This window comes from Ornithorhynchus anatinus, chromosome 10 (genome assembly GCF_004115215.2).
Source record: "Ornithorhynchus anatinus isolate Pmale09 chromosome 10, mOrnAna1.pri.v4, whole genome shotgun sequence".
Taxonomy (NCBI): domain Eukaryota; kingdom Metazoa; phylum Chordata; class Mammalia; order Monotremata; family Ornithorhynchidae; genus Ornithorhynchus; species Ornithorhynchus anatinus.
This window is the reverse complement of record NC_041737.1, coordinates 33059439-33077437: the sequence shown is the minus strand read 5'-3', so window position 1 is coordinate 33077437 and position 17999 is coordinate 33059439. Positions and strand designations below refer to the sequence as shown.

At 47.5% G+C, this 17999-nt stretch overlaps 1 protein-coding gene across 2 annotated transcripts; it reads right to left on the bottom strand.

Moving 5' to 3' along the window:
* Positions 1 to 4761: 4761 nt before the first annotated feature.
* On the bottom strand, positions 4762 to 17464 carry LOC100680759 (dynein light chain roadblock-type 2-like). 2 transcript variants are annotated; one of them, XM_029073729.2, is made up of 4 exons: positions 17338 to 17464; positions 15700 to 15775; positions 12186 to 12353; positions 4762 to 5060 (listed from the first exon to the last, which is right to left on the bottom strand). In XM_029073729.2, the coding sequence occupies exons 1-4, from the start codon at positions 17398 to 17400 to the stop codon at positions 5017 to 5019; spliced, it is 351 nt and encodes a 116-aa protein (XP_028929562.1). In that variant the 5' UTR covers positions 17401 to 17464; the 3' UTR covers positions 4762 to 5016. The 2 variants fall into 2 exon arrangements, with proteins under 2 accessions (XP_028929562.1, XP_028929563.1); XM_029073730.2 differs by lacking the exon at positions 4762 to 5060 and adding an exon at positions 10774 to 11276.
* Between the last annotated feature and the right edge of the window lie 535 nt (positions 17465 to 17999).

The following is a 17999-nucleotide window of genomic DNA, read 5'->3' as shown; positions in this document are numbered from 1 at the left end:
AGATCATACAGTAGACAAGCAGCAGAGCCAACATTAGAGCCCGGGCCCTTCTGACTCCCGAGCTCTATCTTCTAGGCCACACTGCTTCTCTAATTCCAGAGGTCATTGAGGTGGTTGTCTTCTGGGTAGTGTGTAAATCTACATCTCCGCCCCTGTTCTCTCCCCCTCCCTTCAGGCTCATATCTCCTCCTGCCTCCAGGATGTCTCCACCTAGATGTCTGCCCGCCACCTAAAACTAAGCTCCTTACCTTCCCTCCCAAGCCCTGTCCTCTTCCTGACTTCCTTATCACTGTGGATGGTACGACCATCCTTCCCATCTCTCAAGCCTGCAACCTTGGTGTCATCCTTGACTCAGCTTTTTCATTCACCCCACACATCCAATCTGTCACCAAGGCCTGCCAGTCTCACCTTTATAATGTCGCCAAGGTCCACCCTTTCCTCTCCATCCAAATGGCTATCTTACTGGTACAGGCTCTCATAATATCCCGACTGGATTATTGTGTCAGCCTTCTCTCTGATCTCCCTTCCTCCTGTCTCTCCCCACTCCAGTCTATTCTTCATTCCGCTGCCCGGATCCTCTTCCAGCAGAAACTCTCTGGGCATGTAACTCCCCTTCTTAGAAACCTCCAGTGGTTGCCTATCGACCTCCGCATGAAACAAAAACTTCTCACTCTAGGCTTCAAGGCTCTCCATCACCTTGCCCCCTCCTACCTCTCCTCCTTTCTCTCTTTCTACTGCCCTCCCTGCACGCTCCGCTCCTCTGCCGCCCACCTCCTCACCGTCCCCCGTTCTTGCCTATCCCACCGTCGACCCCTGGTCCACGTCCTCCTGCTGTCTTGGAATACCGTCCCTCCTCACCTCCACCCACCTAACTCTCTTCCCCTCTTCAAAGCCCTACTGAGAGCTCACCTCCTCCAAGAAGCCTTCCCAGACTGAGCTTCCCCTTTTCCCTCTGCTCCCTCTGCTGCCTCTCTGCCCCCACTTCAACTCCTCTCAGCTAAATCCCCTTCCCCCGCTTTCCCTCTGCTCCTCCCCCTCTCCCTTCCCCTCCCCTCAGCACTGTGCTCATCTGTTCATTTGTATATATTTTTATTACCCTATTAATTTTGTTAATGAGATGTACATCCTCTTGATTCTATTCATTGCTATTGTTTTTGTCTGTCTACTACGATTAGACTGTAAGGCCGTCAATGGGCAGGGATTGTCTCTATCTGTTGCTGAACTGTACATTCCAAGTGCTCTGTGCTCTGCAGTGCTCTGCACATAGTAAGCACTCAATAAATACTATTGAATGAATGAATGAATTTTCCTCTTCAACCTAGGGCAAGGGTACACTATTGGTGTGAGACTAGAAGGAGTCACCAATTCTCACCACTGGAGTCCAGGAGGGTGAGTTCTCTCTCCCACACCAGAAGGGACTAATCTGCTCATTACCCAGGATCATTACTAGCATCGAGTAAGCGCCCAGTACAGTGTTCTACATACAACAACTGCTCAATAAATACCAATGATGAAGTGTTTATGATGTCTAGAGCATTGTACTGTACCAGTCACCTGGAGGGTGCACAAAAGAAAGTTGGTTCTTGCAATTGAGACATTTAAAATCTAATGGAGAAAAATGGGCACATGGCCAAATAGTCAACAGGCATAATAGGGGTAGACACGCCTTTTGTGCAGAAGAGTCAAACCAAATGAAACATCTGAGCAGTTGGTACACAAAAAGATGTATAATTTAGTGCCATCCCTCCATGTGACAAATGCCACCATAGAAGAGGAAGAGCGATGACAGCACTGCACCGTGTGGCTGCTTCTCAGCAACAGCCATTGTTACCAGCAGGGAGGGGACAAGGGAGAAGGAAGGGGAAAGGATGGGAGAGGAAGGAAGGGAGAACGTGAAAGAGTCCCAGAAGTGCCGGGAGGAGAGGGGAAGCAAATTGTTGTGGCTAGAGGTCACTCTAACAGGTCAGCACACATCTTTGCGCAGTAGCCCCAGTGGTATGGCAACTATTAAACCTTGTGGGAGCTTGAGGAGGCACTTAGGCAATCCTTCTGCCCAGTAGGGTACTATATGTATGTAGACCTGTCCTCCATAGTCCAAGAAAACACTACTTTAAGTCATTCATTCATTCATTCATTCATTCAATAGTATTTATTGAGCACTTACTATGTGCAGAGGACTGTACTAAGCGCTTGGAATGTACAAATCGGTAACAGATAGAGACAGTCCCTGCCCTTTGACAGGCTTATGGTCCAATCGGGGGAGGCAGACAGACAAAAGCAATAGCAATAAATAGAATCAAGGGGATGAACATCTCATTAAAACAATAGTAATAAATAGAATCAAGGTGATGTACATCTCATTAACAAAATAAATAGAGTAATGAAAATATATACAGTGGAGTGGACGAGCACAGTGCTGAGGGGAGGGGAAGGGGGAAGGGGAGGAGCAGAGGTAAAGAGGGGAAAAGAGGGCTTAGCTGAGAGGAGGTGAACGAGGGGTAGAGGGGGAGCAGAGGGAGCAGAGGGAAAAGGGGAAGCTCAGTCTGGGAAGGCCTCTTGGAGGAGGTGAGCTCTCAGTAGGGCTTTGAAGAAGGGAAGAGAATTAGTTTGGCGGAGGTGAGGAGGGAGGGCATTCCAGGACCACGGGAGGATGTGGCCCGGGATCGATGGCGGGATAGGTGAGAACGGGGGACGGTGAGGAGGTGGGTGGCAGAGGAGCGGAGCGCGCAGGGTGGGCAGTAGAAAGAGAGAAGGGAGCAGAGGTAGGAGGGGGCAAGGTGATGGATAGCCTTGAAGCCTAGAGTGAGAAGTTTTTGTTTCATGCGGAGGTCGATAGGCAACCACTGGAGGTTTTTAAGAAGGGGAGTTACATGCCCAGAGAGTTTCTGCTGGAAGAGGATCCGGGCAGCGGAATGAAGAATAGACTGGAGTGGGGAGAGACAGGAGGAAGGGAGATCAGAGAGAAGGCTGACACAATAATCCAGTCGGGATATTATGAGAGCCTGTACCAGTAAGATAGCCATTTGGATGGAGAGGAAAGGGTGGACCTTGGCGACATTATAAAGGTGAGACTGGCAGGCCTTGGTGACAGATTGGATGTGTGGGGTGAATGAAAAAGCTGAGTCAAGGATGACACCAAGGTTGCAGGCTTGAGAGATGGGAAGGATGGTCGTACCATCCACGGTGATAGAGAAGCCAGGAAGAGGACAGGGCTTGGGAGGGAAGATGGGGAGCTCAGTTTTGGACATGTTGAGTTTTAGGTGGCGGGCAAACATCCAGGTAGAGACGTCTTGGAAGCAGGAGGAGATACGAGCCTAAAGGGAGGGGGAGAGGACAGGGGCAGAGATGTAGATCTGTGTGTCATTTGCACAGAGATGATAGTTGAAGCCGTGAGAGTAAATGAGTTCACCAAGGGAGTGAGTGTATATGGAGAACAGAAGAGGGCCAAGAACTGACCCTTGAGAAACCCCATCAGTTAGAGGATGGGAGGGAGAGGAGGAGCCTGCAAAGGAGATCGAGAATGAACGGCCAGAGAGATAAGAGGAGAACCAGGAGAGGATTGAGTAAGTGAAGCCTAGGTGAGATAAGGGGTGGAGGAGAAGGGGATGGTCAACAGTGTCAAAGGCAGCTGGGAGGTCAGGGAAGATTAGGATAGAGTAGGCGCCACTGGATTTGGCAAGAAGGAGGTCATGGGTGACCTCAGAGAGAGCAGTCTCGGTAGAGTGGAGGGGACGGAAGCCAGATTGGAGGGGGTCCAGGAGAGAATGGGAGTTAAGGAATTCAAAGCAGCGAGTGTAGACGACTTGTTTTAGGGGCTTGGAAAGGAAGGGTAGTAGGGAGATAGGGCGATAACTGGAAGGGGAAGTGGGGTCGAGAGAGGGGTTTTTTAGGATGGGGGAGACATGGGCATGTTTGAAGGCAGAGGGGAAGAAGCCATTGGAGAGTGGAGCAGTTAAAGATAGAAGTTAAGGAGGGGAGGCGGGCAGGGGCGATGGTTTTTATAAGGTGAGTGGGAATGGGGTCCGAGGCACAGGTGGAGGGGGTGGCACTTGCGAGGAGGGAGATCTCCTCTGAGGATACTGCAGGGAAGGATGGGAAAATAGGGGAGAGGGTTGAGAGGGGGAGGCAGGAAGGGGAGGGGTCACTTTGGGAAGCTCAGACCTGATTGTGTAAATTTTCGTGATGAAGTAGGTGGCCAGATCATTGGGAGTGAGGGATGGGGGAGGGGGAGGAACAGGGGGCCTGATGAGAGAATTAAAGGTCCGGAACAATTGGTGGGGGTGATGGGCATGGGTGTCAGTGAGGGAAGAAAAGAAGTTTTGCCTGGCAGAGGAGAGGGCAGAGTTAAGGCCTGAAAGGATAAATTTGAAATGGATAAGGTTGGCTTGGTGCTTGGACCTTCACCAGCAGCACTCGGCAGCTCGAGCATAGGAGCGTAGGAGGCGGACAGAGGCAGTGACCCAAGGCTGTGGGTTAATGGAGCGAGAGCAGCGGAGGGAAAGGGGGGCGAGGGTCGAGAGGAGTAGAGAGGGTGGAGTTGAGAACGGTAACCTGATCATTGAGAGTGGGAAGAGAGGACGGGGGGGCGTGCGTGTGGCTGAAAAGGACTATGCAGGATCCACAGTGCCAGCCACATTGGACACACAAAAAGGTGACCTCTTGTTTGGTTGCTGTACTTCATATTTGCAGATGAAGGTGCTGTCGTCTCTTTTGCCTCCTTGTCTCTCAGCACGTAGAAGGAGTTAAGCAGAAACACCTTCAGGGAGCATTTTTCACAGATTCATTTTTATTACATTAGTCATTAAACTTGGTGAGTCACATCAGATTTTATTCTATCTTGCTAAAGCTTAGTTCTAAAATACAACCAGAAACAAAAACTAAGAAGCTGTGCTAGAGACAATTTTAGTAAAGACAATCTCAATATACTAGTAAATTCAGTAAGGCCCACATTGAAAACTTGAGCCTTTATCAAAGTATAGTTTCAACAATGCAAGATCAGAATAGACAGCAGAAGGTCTATTCGTATGGATCCTGAAGAACGGCAAGAAGATATTCCTTGGCTGTGGAAAAAAAATGAAAGAAGCATCAGCTCAACTTCAAAAAATCCAAGTTGAAAAATGAAAAAAAACCCCTCATTTTCATTGCTTTTGATACTCCAAAAATGCTGGCAGATTCTCTCAGTCCAGTCACTGTGTGGAAGAGCATGAGTTGCCATAAATGGTCAGCAGTAATAGCATTGATTAAGCATCTACTGTTTACCCTACTGTGTATAGAGATACGGTCTCTGGCCCCCAAGGAGCTCACCATCTAAGAAGATCAGAGAAAGCAGTTCGATATTACAGTCCCTCTGGATGTATACAGTAAAGGGGAAGGTTTCCTTCCCTCCCCTCTCCCTGAGACCCCTACTCACCCATTCTGCTGCAGTCTGTGAAATTTGTTCTTAGTGGGCAACAGAAAGTGGCGTGAGTTGTGACAGGAAAGGAAAAGAGAAGGGTGGGGCTTTCTTTGTGAGTCAGTTGGAATTCTCCCTGGCTCCCGACAATATGCTGCTCAGAGGAGCTTGGCTGTCAGGTTGAACAAGTAAGCACAGCCAGGCAATGTTGGGGGGCCAGTCAGGAAGGGAGAGGGATGGTAGTAGTAAGAGCACCTATTAAGGGCCTACTGTGGGCAAAGCCCGGGGAAAAAGTACAATATGGATGAGAATTAGGCACCATCTCTGGTTCCAGATGGACGACGGGCACTTCTCTGCAGTTTAGGAGGGTGAGTTTGTTTTCCCACACCAGAAAGGGAGAAAATAATTTGTTGAATGCTAAAACTGCAGACTCTTAATCATATCATCCTTAATGATGGCATTAAAGAAGTTGAATCCAATTCCACTGAGAATGAATTAAAAGTCACAGAAAAGTTGTACTTGTCCCATGTTTGAGGCAGAGGATCAGGCTTTCATTCATTCATTCAATCATATTTATTGAGCGCTTACTGTGTGCAAAGCACAGCACTTAGTGGACACTTAGATAACAACACAACAAAAAGCAGACATATTCCTTGCCCACAATGAGCTTACTTTACTTATTCGTTTCAATGGAAAAATACACACCTATTAGTTCAGGGTTATTTAAAAACATAAATTTATGGTTAAAATATTTCCCAACTGCATTTTCTAATTACGTAGAGTTAAAGATGAATGTTTGGGAACCAATTTCATTTTGTTTACGCACAAAATGGAATTTTTAAGAAGATCGATTGAGATCGACTTTATTTATCAGTCTTTGAAATACGGAATCCGATCCATAAAAGGAGAGCAAAATGCACCTGTATGTCAACAGGTTACACTAAGCATAAAGAATATAAATTCAGAACATACATCTACGCGGATGATACCCAAATCTACATCTCCTCCCCTGCTCTCTCTCCCTCCCTCCCTCCAGGCTCGCACGTCCTTCTGCCTTCAGGACATCTCCACCTGGATGTCCGCCTGCCACCTAAAACTCAGCATGTCTAAAACTGAGCTCCTTATCTTCCCTTCCAAACCCTGTCCTCTCCCTGACTTTTCTGTCACCGTGGACGGCACTACCATCCTTCCTGTCTCACAAGCCCACAACCTTGGGGTCATCCTAGACTTCACTCTCTTATTCACCCCACATATCCAATCCATCACCAAAACCTGCCAGTTTCATCTTCACAAATCGCCAAGATCCGCCCTTTCCTCTCCATCCAAACTGCTACCTTGCTGGTACAAGCTCTTGTAATATCCCGACTGGATTACTGCATCAGCCTCCTTTCTGATTTTCCCAACCTCCTGTCTCTCCCCGCTTCAGCCTATATTTCACTCTGCTGCCCGGATTACCTTTTTACAGAAAACTTCTGGGCATGTCACCCTTCCTCCTCAAAAATCTCCAGTGATTACCTGTCCACCTCCATAGCAAGCAAAAACTCCTCACTATTGGCTTCAAAGCTCTCCAACACCTTGCCCTCTCCTACCTCACCTCCTGTCTCGCCTTCTACATCCCAGCTTACACACTCTGTTCCTCTGCCGCTAACCTTCTCACTGTCCCTCATTCTCTCCTGTCTCACCATCGATCCCTGGCCCAGGTCCTATCTCTGGCCTGGAATTCCCTCCCTCCTCAAATTCTCCAAACTAGCACACTTCCCCTCTTCAAAGTCCCACTAAAAGCTCACCTCCTCCATGAGGCCTTTCTGGACTAAGCCCCCTTTTTCCTCTGCTTCCCCTCCCCTCCCCATCGCTCCCACTTTCTTTCTCTGCTCTAACCTCCTCCCCACCCCACAGCACTTACATACATATCTATAATTCTATTTATTTTATTAATAATGTGTTTATATCTATAATTCTATTTTTTGATACTGATGCTATTAAGGCCTGTTTACTTGTTCTGATGTCTGCTCCCCCCTTCTAGACTGTGAGCCTGTGGGGCAGGGATGGTCTCAATTTGTTGCTGAATTGTACTTTCCAAGAGCTCAGTACAGTGCTCTGCACACAGTGCAGCGTGGCTCAGTGGAAAGAGCAGGGGCTTTGGAGTCAGATGTCATGAGTTCGAATCCCAGCTCTGCCACTTGTCAGCTTTGTGACTGTGGGTAAGTCACTTAACTTCTCTGTGCCTCAGTTCCCTCATCTGTAAAATGGGGATGAAGACTGTGAGCCCCACGTGGGACAACCTGATTTCCCTGTGTTTACCCCAGCGCTTAGAACAGTGCGCTGCACATAGTAAGCGCTTAACAGATACCAACATTATTATTATTATTAATAAATATGATTGAATGAATGAAAGACAAATGTTAAAGTACTTAACACTCACGCCTCATGTATTGGTTCTTTATTTTTCAAAATATCTACTGGCTCTTGGGGAAACATAATTTAAGACTGCACCTCCTAATTCTACTGGGCTGATCTTTCATTCATTTAAGGGTACTTTTGGAGTGCCTCCAGTGGGAAAAGTATTGAATTTAGCCCTGGGGAAGGGTTCAATAGGGGATTCATTAGACAGAGTCCCTGGACCTCAGGGGCTCCCAATCTAAAAGAGGAGCAGTGGGGTGGGGAATAAGGACATGAGGAAAGATTGAAATGACCAACCCTCCCTTGACCCCACAACTCCCTCCAGTTATCACCCCATCTCCCATGGATAAGAATCATAAATCTTCAAACTCCTGGGGAGAAATGTCTCCAGCCCCGTCGCCATTTCTCTCCACCGATTCTCTTCTGTCATCCCCTCTGATCTAGGTTTTTTTTTATGGTACTTGTTAAGCACCTATTATGTCTTACACACTGTTCTAAGCACTGGGGTAGATACAGTTAACCAGGCCAGATACAGTCCCTGTCCCATATGAGGCTCACAGTCTAAGTAGGAGGGAGACTGCTACTTACAGGTGAGGAAACTGAGGCATATAGAAGTTAAGTGACTGATCCAAGGCTCTGAGCCCTCCTACTTAGCTTGCGAGCCCCATGAGGACAGGGACTGTGACCCACCTAAGTAACTTGTACCTACCTTGGTGCTTAGAACATTGCTTGACACATAGTAAGTACTCAACAAATACCATAAAAAAGTGGCAGAGCTGCGATTAGAACCCAGGCCCTCTTGCTCCCAGGTCCGTTCTCTTTCCATAGACAATGCTGCTTCCCTGGTTTCCAGCCCCTTCACTCCATGGAAACTGACCTCTCTAACATCATCAGTGACCTTCTTCTTGCCAAATCTGAGGGCCTCTACTCCATCTTAATCCTCCCTGACCTCAGCTACCTTCAACACTGTGGACCACCCCCTTCCCCAGGAAATGTTGGCTAACTTTGGCTTTACTGACACTGTCCTCTCCTGGTTCTGTTCCTATCACTCTGACGGCTTCTTCTTGGTCTCTTATGCAGGCCGCTCCTCTGCCTCTGACAGTTGGGGTCCCTCAAGGTTCAGTTCTGGGTCCCCTTCTATTCTTCATCTAAACCCACTCCCTTGGAGGACTCATTTGCTCCCACAGCTTCAACTACCACCCCTATGCAGATAATATCCAACCCTTCCTCTCCGGCCCTGATTTCTCTCCTTCTCTGGAGGCTTGCATTTCCTCTGGCCTTCAAGAAATCTCTCTACCTGCTCGTCCCACTGACGCCTCAAACTAAACATGTCTAAAACTAAATTTTTCACCTTCCCACCCAAATCCTGCCCACCCCCTCATCTTTCCCATCACCTACTATCCTCCCTATCTCACAAGCCCATAACAATGGCAATTTCTCTCTCTCATTTAACCCACGTGTTCATTTTGTCACCAAATCCTGTCAGTTCTACCTTCACAACATTAGTAAAACCTGTCCTTTCCTAACCATCCAAACTGCTAACACATTGCTTACAGCACTTATCCTCTCAAGCATCTGCCTCGTCACTGACCTCCCTGCCTCCTGTCTCTCCCCACTCCAGTCCACACTTCACTCTGCTGCCCAGATCGTTTTTCTAAAAAAACCTATTTGGCCCATGTTTCCCCACTCCTCACGAACTTCCAGTGGTTGTCCATCCACCTCTGTATCAAACAGAAACTCCTTACCATCAGCTTTAAAGCACTTAATCAATTTTCCCCCCTCCTACCTTATCTCACTAATCTACTACAGTTCAGCCCGCATGCTTTGCTCCTCTAGTGCCCGCTTGCCCACTGTGCCTTGACCTTGTCAATCTCGTTGCCAACCCCTTTCCCATGACCTCCTCTGGCCTGGAACTCCTTCCCCTTCCATATATGTCACACCTCCACTCTCCCCACCTTCAAAGCCTTATTAAAATTGCATCTCCTTCAAGAGACCTGCCCCGACTAAGCCCTCTTTTCCCTGACTCCCTCTCCCCTCTCCCATCATCTACACATTTGGTTCTGAACCCTTGGAGCTCTTGGTATACACCCTACACTTAGCCCCTCAGCATTTATCTTCATAGCCATAATTTATTTATTTATATTCATGTTTGTCTCCTCCTCTAGGCGGTAAGCTCTCTGTGGGCAGGGACTGGGTCTACCAACTCTGTTGCACTCTATTCTCTCAAGGGCTTAGAAGAGTGCACTGCACAACGTAAGCACTCAATAAATACCAGTGACTGAATGATAATGACAAGACAACACAAAGACACAGATACAGATTTTGCTATTGAACGATAACCTCCCGAGATGGCATTTTGTGAACTGGAATACAATTTGAAGAAACTCTTAAAAGGAGTAAATTTACTTTCCACTCACAGATACGATCAACCTCATTACTTAACACAGCCTGATGCAACTGCAAAGCCCTGGATTGCGTACCGCCTGCTTGATTGCTCTTGTTGGGAATGTGAGGGAGTGTCCCTGAATCTTCTTTTTCTACTTCGAAAATCGACTCCCGAAGAGTGCATGCACCCTCTGCCTTCCACGGTGTGGGGGAAGTACACACCACCTGCCTTCTGTGGTGCGAGCTCTTCTCTATCTCTCTCCTGGCCCCACCTATGCCTTCTAGCCCAATTTTGTCACCTTTCCCTCCTTCCTACTCTCACGCTTTTCTTCTTCGCTGTGTTTGGGAACTTCAATCTCCATGTGGAGTTTGCTCTGAACCTCCTGGCCACCCACTTCCTCACTCTACTCAACTTTGCTGATTGCTCACCTAACTCCACCTCTCAGCCAGATACAGGTTCAATAGCATCTCTAGACAATGCCCCATCTCTAACCTTAGTGTTCTAACCTGTCATCTTGCCCCCTCCCTCACCCCCAGCCAAAAAATCCATGACCTCTGGGCTCCAGACCCACTCATCCTGTCCCAAGCTGTCATATTTCTCCCATCCACCTCCTCAACACCTCCCTCACCCCCAAATAACTTCCTGGCTCTGTTGTCCCTCTGTCACTTTTGCACCATCAACCCCCTGCCTTGGATCACCCTTACTGTCCATTTTCCCCATTTCTGGGCTTGGGCAGCTGATGCCAGCTGGTGAAAACTCAGGCACCAGGCTAACTTCTGACCCTGGGAATTCACTCTGACCTGCTCTATTTCAGCTCACTCTTCTGCTCAGCAACTATTTTATTCCTCGCTCACTGACTCCACACCTACAGCCCCACCGACTACTGCCAACCTTCAACTCCTTCTTGAAGCCTCCAGTGTTCCCACTGCCTCTCTCCCCAAGTCCTGCTGATCTCGCCAACTTCTTTCAGAGTAAATAGAAACCACTGGCCATGACCTTTGCAAAGTTCTTCCTTCCCTTTCTCACAGCTCTTCTCTTTCCTCTTCCTTCTCTTCCATCTTCCCTGCTCACAAGAAGCTTACACTCTAGGGAAGGAGACTGACAAGGGAATCAGAATAAATAAAGTGAATGTTTTATAAGAATATTAGTAGAAAGTGAATTATGTTTTCAATGGATAATACCTAGATCGTAAAGGGAGTTGACTAAAAATAAACACAGAACCCTAGACGCAGATGATGGGTTGCTACATTCAGGGTAGGGGGAATTACCCAGGTAAGTATTGCTGTAAAAGTTGGGATTTTAAGAGGCCTTCAAAGGTGAGGAAGATTAAGGTCTGGTGGATTTCAGGGCAGGGGTCAGGGGGAGAAGGGAGCTCTTGATTGCAGGGATGGTATGAGTGAGCTGAGTTGAGAGCACAGGTTGGAGGTGGGCTTGGGTGGAGCAAATAATCCGAGCAGGGAACGTACGGGAAAACTGCGGCCCAGAAAAGGGGAGTAATTTACCTTACAGGCAAATGGCAGAGCCGGAATTAGAACCCGGGTCTCCGGACTCCCTGATCTGTGCTTATTCCACTAGGCCCCACTGGTTTGGAGGAGAAAGATGATATGTGCCAAGCGAGGTTTCAGGGTGATGATCTGGGCCGGAGTGCCATTCTTCCAGTCAGTCAGTGGCATTTATTGAGTGCTTTCTGTGTGCAGAGCACTCTACTAAGACCTTTGGAGAGTACAATTCAATAGAGTCAGTAGACATGTTCCCTGCCTGAAACAAGCTTTTACAGTCTAGAGGACTGAAAAGACTGTAGAGGTCTTCAGTAAGTGTTGTTGCATCCATTTCACCCAGCCATCAAAATTGAAAACCAAGGGAGATGTTTCACTTAACATTTTTGGCTTTGTTCAACTTAAATCTGAATAGCTGTTCGATATGCTTCGAAACAGCAGTTAACACCGAATGTATAAGAATGTGGGTTTTTTTAAAAGTTACAAAAAGTCGCTTGAAATATTAAATTACCTGGGATCACCAGGATTTCATATTTCTCTGTTTTAATCCTTAGAAGGGTTAGGGCATCTTGAGGATTAAATTCTTTCACAGCATATCCTGCTAGTTCTATAAGGTGTTGAAGATGCCTTGCATATTGAGCTGTTGTAGCGTTATTTAGGCTTGTTTTAATTGGAATGCCTATAAAAATAAAAGTGGATACAAAACATACTGTTAATTGCACAGATCATCTTTGCATGCTAAAAAGCACATTCAAATGAAAACCCACAAATGAATATTATCTATTCATTAGTAGCTTCTCTCACAAAATTTAAATTTCATATTAGGATTTATTAGAAAATCTTTAGAAAGATAAACCTAGATTATAACATCTTAGAGTTTATGTAATAGAGAAGGAGCATGGAATAGTGGACAGAGCATGGCCCCGGGAGTCAGGAGGTCCTGTGTTCTAATTCTGGCTTCACCACTTGTCTGCTGTGCGACCTTGGGCAAGTCACTTCACTGGGCCTCAGTTACCTCATCTGTAAAAAGGGGATTGAGACTGTGAACCCCATGTGGGACAGGTACTGTGTCCAACTCGATTTGCTTGTAACCACCCCAGCGTCTAGTACAATGCCTGGCACATAGTAAGTACAGCGCTTGGCACATAGTAAGCACTTAACAAATACCATTATTATTCTTATTAGTCTGTTGTTAGCAATCATCACCACAAACATTTATTAAGTTCTTATACTTAATAACTCTAATGCACCATACTACACATGCCAGAAAATATATAGAAATCAATTAAGTCACCAAGAAGACTCTTGGAAGTATCTGTTCAAAATGGCGTTAAATGATCTGCATTAATTGGCACTAAATGTAGTTAATTTGGTCATTCACACAGAGATAGCTATTCTTCATAGTCAAAGACCCAGCTACTCATAGTGATGTTTTATCCTTGTGCCTGGCTGAAAAGGTGCTGAACAAAATCCAAAGGTAGGTAGAGTGTTGGGTTTTTTTGGTCCCCTGCTCCACTGGGTTGAACAGTGTACTCCTCAGTATGGCTGCGTGGACAACAAGAGTGTTGCAAAAAGCCACTATGGCCTCTTCGGCAACTGAGAGCCCAATATAAAGTTCCTGATTGACACGGGACTTGAATTTAGGGTGGCAGGGTGAAGACTGCACTTGATTTGTCCTTGCAGGAGTGGTGATGGACAAATCCTCACTCTTGGCTTCAAAGCTCTCTATCACCTTGCCCCCTCCTACCTCACCTCTCTTCTCTCCTTCTTCAGCCCAGCCCGCACACTTTGCTCCTCTGGTGCCAACCTCCTCAGGGTGCCTCTTTCTCACCTGTCCCGTTGTCGATCCCTGGCCCACATCCCACCTCTGGCCTGGAATGCCCTCCCTCCTCACTTCCGCCAAACTAGCACACTTCCCCCGTTCAGAGCCCTATCCTCCTCTGGGAGACCTTCCCAGACTGAGCCCCCCTTTTCCTCTGCTCCTCCTGCCCTCCCCCTCAACCTCCCCCCACCTCTGCTCTACCACCCTCCCCATCCCATAGCACTTGTCTATATATGTAAATATTTATTATTCTATTTAATCAATGATGTGTATATCTCTATAATTCTATTCATTTATATCGATGCTACTGATGCCTGTCTACTTGCTTGGTTTGGTTTTGTCATCTGTCTCCCCCCTTCTAGACTGTGAGCCCATTGCTGGGTAGGGATTGTCACTATCTGTTGCGGAACTGTACTTTCCAAGTGCTTAGTACAGTGCTCTGCACACAGTAAGCGCTCAGTAAATATGACTGAATGATTGAATAAATGATGGGATGAGATGGAACAGCCACACTCTCTTTCCTGGACCTCCCAGAGCCAAGCCACATATTTACAGATGTGCAGGGGAAGAGCTCCTGGAGGGCAGGGATTGTGTCTTCCTACTGTATTGGCCTCTCCCAAGTACTCGGTACACTGCTCTGCACACGCTAGGTCCTCAAGAAATACCAGTGGTTGACTGATAAATACTGAAGCCAGAACAAGTAGGACCTTCAGAAAGGAAGTTGATTACCAACTCAACTCTCGTGTGTAAAATTGGAGGACCTGAAGAAATGTCATTATGGTCCACTGGTCCACTAGATGCCGCCGTTCCACCTAGCTCAGTTCTCCAACAGTAGTCCCAGGATGCTTGAAGGAACAGGGTGATGATTACCCTCATTTTGCCATGTACAGTAATGGTTAGGGGTGTCCGGAGGAGGGATGGAAGTGGAGGAGCTGGGATGGAGCAAAGGGGGCTCCAGAAGAGGAACAGGCAGATCTGGAGAGAGCACAGTCCTGGGAGTCAGAAGGTCCTGGTTCTAATCCTGGCTCTGCCACCTGTCCGCTGGATGACCTCGGACAAGTCACTCGATTTCTCTGCCCCTCACTCTCCTCATCTGTTAATGAAAACTGACATAGTCCCCGCCCTCAAGGAGCTTAGAGTGTAACGGGAGGCCCTGAAACTGAAATCAATTAGCAGGTAGGGGAAACAACCGGATTTAAAGACATAACTGCCATGGGGTGATGGGGTGGGAGAGGGCTTAAGTACATAGGTGACAGTATGTTGGCAACTTTCTACACTGGCATCAGAATTCAGGGTGGAGTCAATTATTATCTCTCGGTCCATTATCTGTTTCTGAAACTCATTATGGTCCTTGTCAAGCACTTAATGCTGTGCCAAGCACTGAACACTGGGATAGATAAAAGTTAATCAGGGCCTCACAGTCTCAATCCCCATTCTACAGATGAGGTCCCGGAGGCATAGAGAAGTGAATTGACTTGCCCAGGGTCACACATGACAAACAAGCGGTGGAGCCACGATTAGAAGCCAGGTCCTTCTGGCCCCTGCTCTATCCACTAAGCCACACCTCTTCTAAATTAGTAAGCAATATAAACGTAGGCAATATAAATGTTATTCCTAGACTTAGAAATCCCCAGACATGCCCAGAAATTCCCAGGGGTACGCTCTTCAAATTCAGGAGTGAAACCAACAGCCATAAGAATGATCATAACTCAAGCATTTCCCCCTTTTTAAATAGTTACCAAACAATAAAGACTGGGGGTTGGAATTGCATTTAGGCTTTTTAGAAGAACCAAGGGCATGGGAGTCAGAGGTCATGGGTTCTAATCCCGACTCTGCCACCCATCAGCCATGTGACTTTGGGCAAGTCACTTCACTTCTCTGTGCCTCAGTTCCCTCATCTGTAAAATAGGGATTAAGCCTGTGAGCCCCACGTGGGACAAACTGATCACCTTGTATCCTCCACCCCCATCCCAGAGCTTAGAACAGTGCTTGGCACAGAGTAAGCGCTGAACAAATACCATTATTATTATTATTATTGTCATTATTTTGCATAATACCCATAACTTGTTAAACTCAAAATATAGAGAACAGTTCCTTGATATTAAAGTATTTTACAAGGTTACTTTTTTTTCTTCAGGCCTGGTATAATATACATCTATGAAGTTACACTTTAGACCTTGAAACAGAATTGAAATATATTTACCATCTGCCCTTATCACCATAGCTCCAACAACACCTCTGTAGGACAGAATCCTCTTTAGGGCTGAATCAGACCCTCTCTATAACAGATGAAACACAGCAGTGAAAGTTAATTAAACAAAAGAACTTGTTGGGGGATAAACACTTTCCTTTTTCTCCAATTTGAGAATAAACTGTTCGTTGCAAAGACATCTCAGTCCTATTCTCATGAAAACATGATTTAACTTTAGTCAGGGAGCCTCACTGTCTTCCAGATTCAGTAAAACCTCCTAGAACACTGTAGTCACAATTTTGGAAGAGACCACACATTGATCAATCAGATCCTACGAGACATCGGGTCGATGAGAAATAGGGAATTCGGCTCTGGGGGAAGCAGATTTTCTATCATTTAAATAAGAATATTTTGACAGATATTTAGGACTGTACACCTTGCAAATTGGTGTGTTTATACATACGCACACGCACACGCACCTCATTATCATTACATCTTTCAGTATTTCTCTATGTGTAGTATCTCGTTTCTGCGCTTCGGTGGAGTTTGCTTAGTCTTTCCTTCCCGCTCTACCACTGACTTGGGGAGTTAACCACAGTTTAGCACGAAAGCTTCCTAGGTCAGATCAAATTCTGCCTTCATTTAGCAGTGATAGACAATGAGCAAAGGTAAGCTCAGAAATAGAAGAAATGAGATCTTATGAAGAGGGAATGCTTAAAGCTCGGGGACCTGGGGTCGACTTTTTAGCCAGTATGGTTATGCGAGGCCCATTGGTGATGATGAGCGGTGCAGTGTGGTTCCGGGGTTTCTCCGGGCTCAGCTGCGCTGGCTCAGTGGCAAGAGCCCGGGTCGGGAGTCGGGGAACGTGGATTCTCCTCCCCGCTCCGCCACTCGTCTGCTATGTGACCTCAGGCGAGCCGCCTGACTTCTCTGTGGCCTCAGTGACCTCTTCTGGAAAATGGGGATAAAAGCCATGAGCCCCACGTGGGACAACCTCATTCCCTCGAACAGACCTAGGCGCTTAAAGCAGGGTGGGGTGCGCCGTCAGCGCTTGAGAAATACCACGGAGAAGCAGCGTGGCTCAGTGGAAAGAGCACAGGCTTGGGAGTCAGAGGTTATGAATTCGAATCCCGGCTAGGCCACTTGTCAGCTGTATGACTGTGAGCAAGTCACCTAACTTCTATGTGCCTCAGTTACCTCATCTGTAATATGGGGATTAACTATGAGCCTCACGTGGGACAACCTGATTACCCTGTAACTACCCCAGCGCTTAGAACAGTACTCGGCACATAGTAAGCGCTTAACAAATACCAACATTATTATTATTATTCTCTGGGCTTCAGTGACCTCATCTGGAAAATGGGGATGAAGACCGTGAGCCCCATGTGGGACAACCTCATTACTTTGTAATCCACCCCCACTGCCTCAGTGCTTAGAAGAGTGCTTGGCACAGAGTAAGCGCTTAACCGATGTCTTTATCATTATTCTTATTATCACTATTAGAACGACAAGCCGAGCCGCCCAAGGCTGCCGCTCGCAGCCAGGGCCGGCCCCCATCCCGGCCCCCTCCTCCTTTCCTTTCTCCCCTCCCCCGCAGACAGGGTGGGGATCCGGCGAGGCTGGGGGGCGCCCGCCGCCGGCCGAGGTTACCAAGGTGGAGCGGAGCCGGGGATGCCCGGGAGTCCAACTGCGGCCGGGGTCTCCGAGGGACATCGCGGCGGCTGCTGGTTGCTAGGAGACTGGGGGGGGGTGACGTTACCCGGGGAACGCATCCTGGAGCAGCCGTTGGGGGGCGCACGGGGGCGCAAGGGGCGCGCGCGGGGGTGGGGGCGCGCGAGAGAGAGGCCGGGCTCGGGTGCGGGTTGGGACGGTCTGGGCGGGCGGAGCCTCCCCCTTCCCCGGGAGCCTTTTCGGAGACTCCCTGCCCTGCGGACGGGGACCTCGCTGCACCCTCTCTCCTCTCCTCCTCCTCCTCCTCCTCCTTATCTCTCTCTTACACACTCTTTTTCTTCCCGCCCTTCTTTCTCTTCCCGCTTGCAGTAGCCATTTATGCGGGCTTGCTACCAGTATGGTACCAAATTGAAAATAAATGCATTTATTCAATGGTATTCATTGAGCGCTTACTATGTGCAGATCACTGTACTCAGCGCTTGGAATGTACAATTCGGCAACAGATAGAAACAATCCCTGCCCAATGACGGGTTCACAGTCTAATCGGGGAAGACAGACAGCAGAACAAAACAGAACAAAACAAAAACAAGATCTATTATCATGATAAATAGAATCAAGGGGATGTACACCTCATTAACAAA

Bases quoted from the DNA above. Each gene is read 5' to 3' on its own strand.
- LOC100680759 (XM_029073729.2), bottom strand. From the start codon at position 17,400: ATGTCCCTCGGAGACCCCGGCCGCAGTTGGACTCCCGGGCATCCCCGG. The intron at 15,776-17,337 runs GTAACCTCGGCC...CATCTGTTATAG, and splicing joins CCCGGCTCCGCTCCACCTTG to AGAGGGTCTGATTCAGCCCT. The intron at 12,354-15,699 runs GTAAATATATTT...TTATTTTTATAG, and splicing joins TATGGTGATAAGGGCAGATG to GCATTCCAATTAAAACAAGC.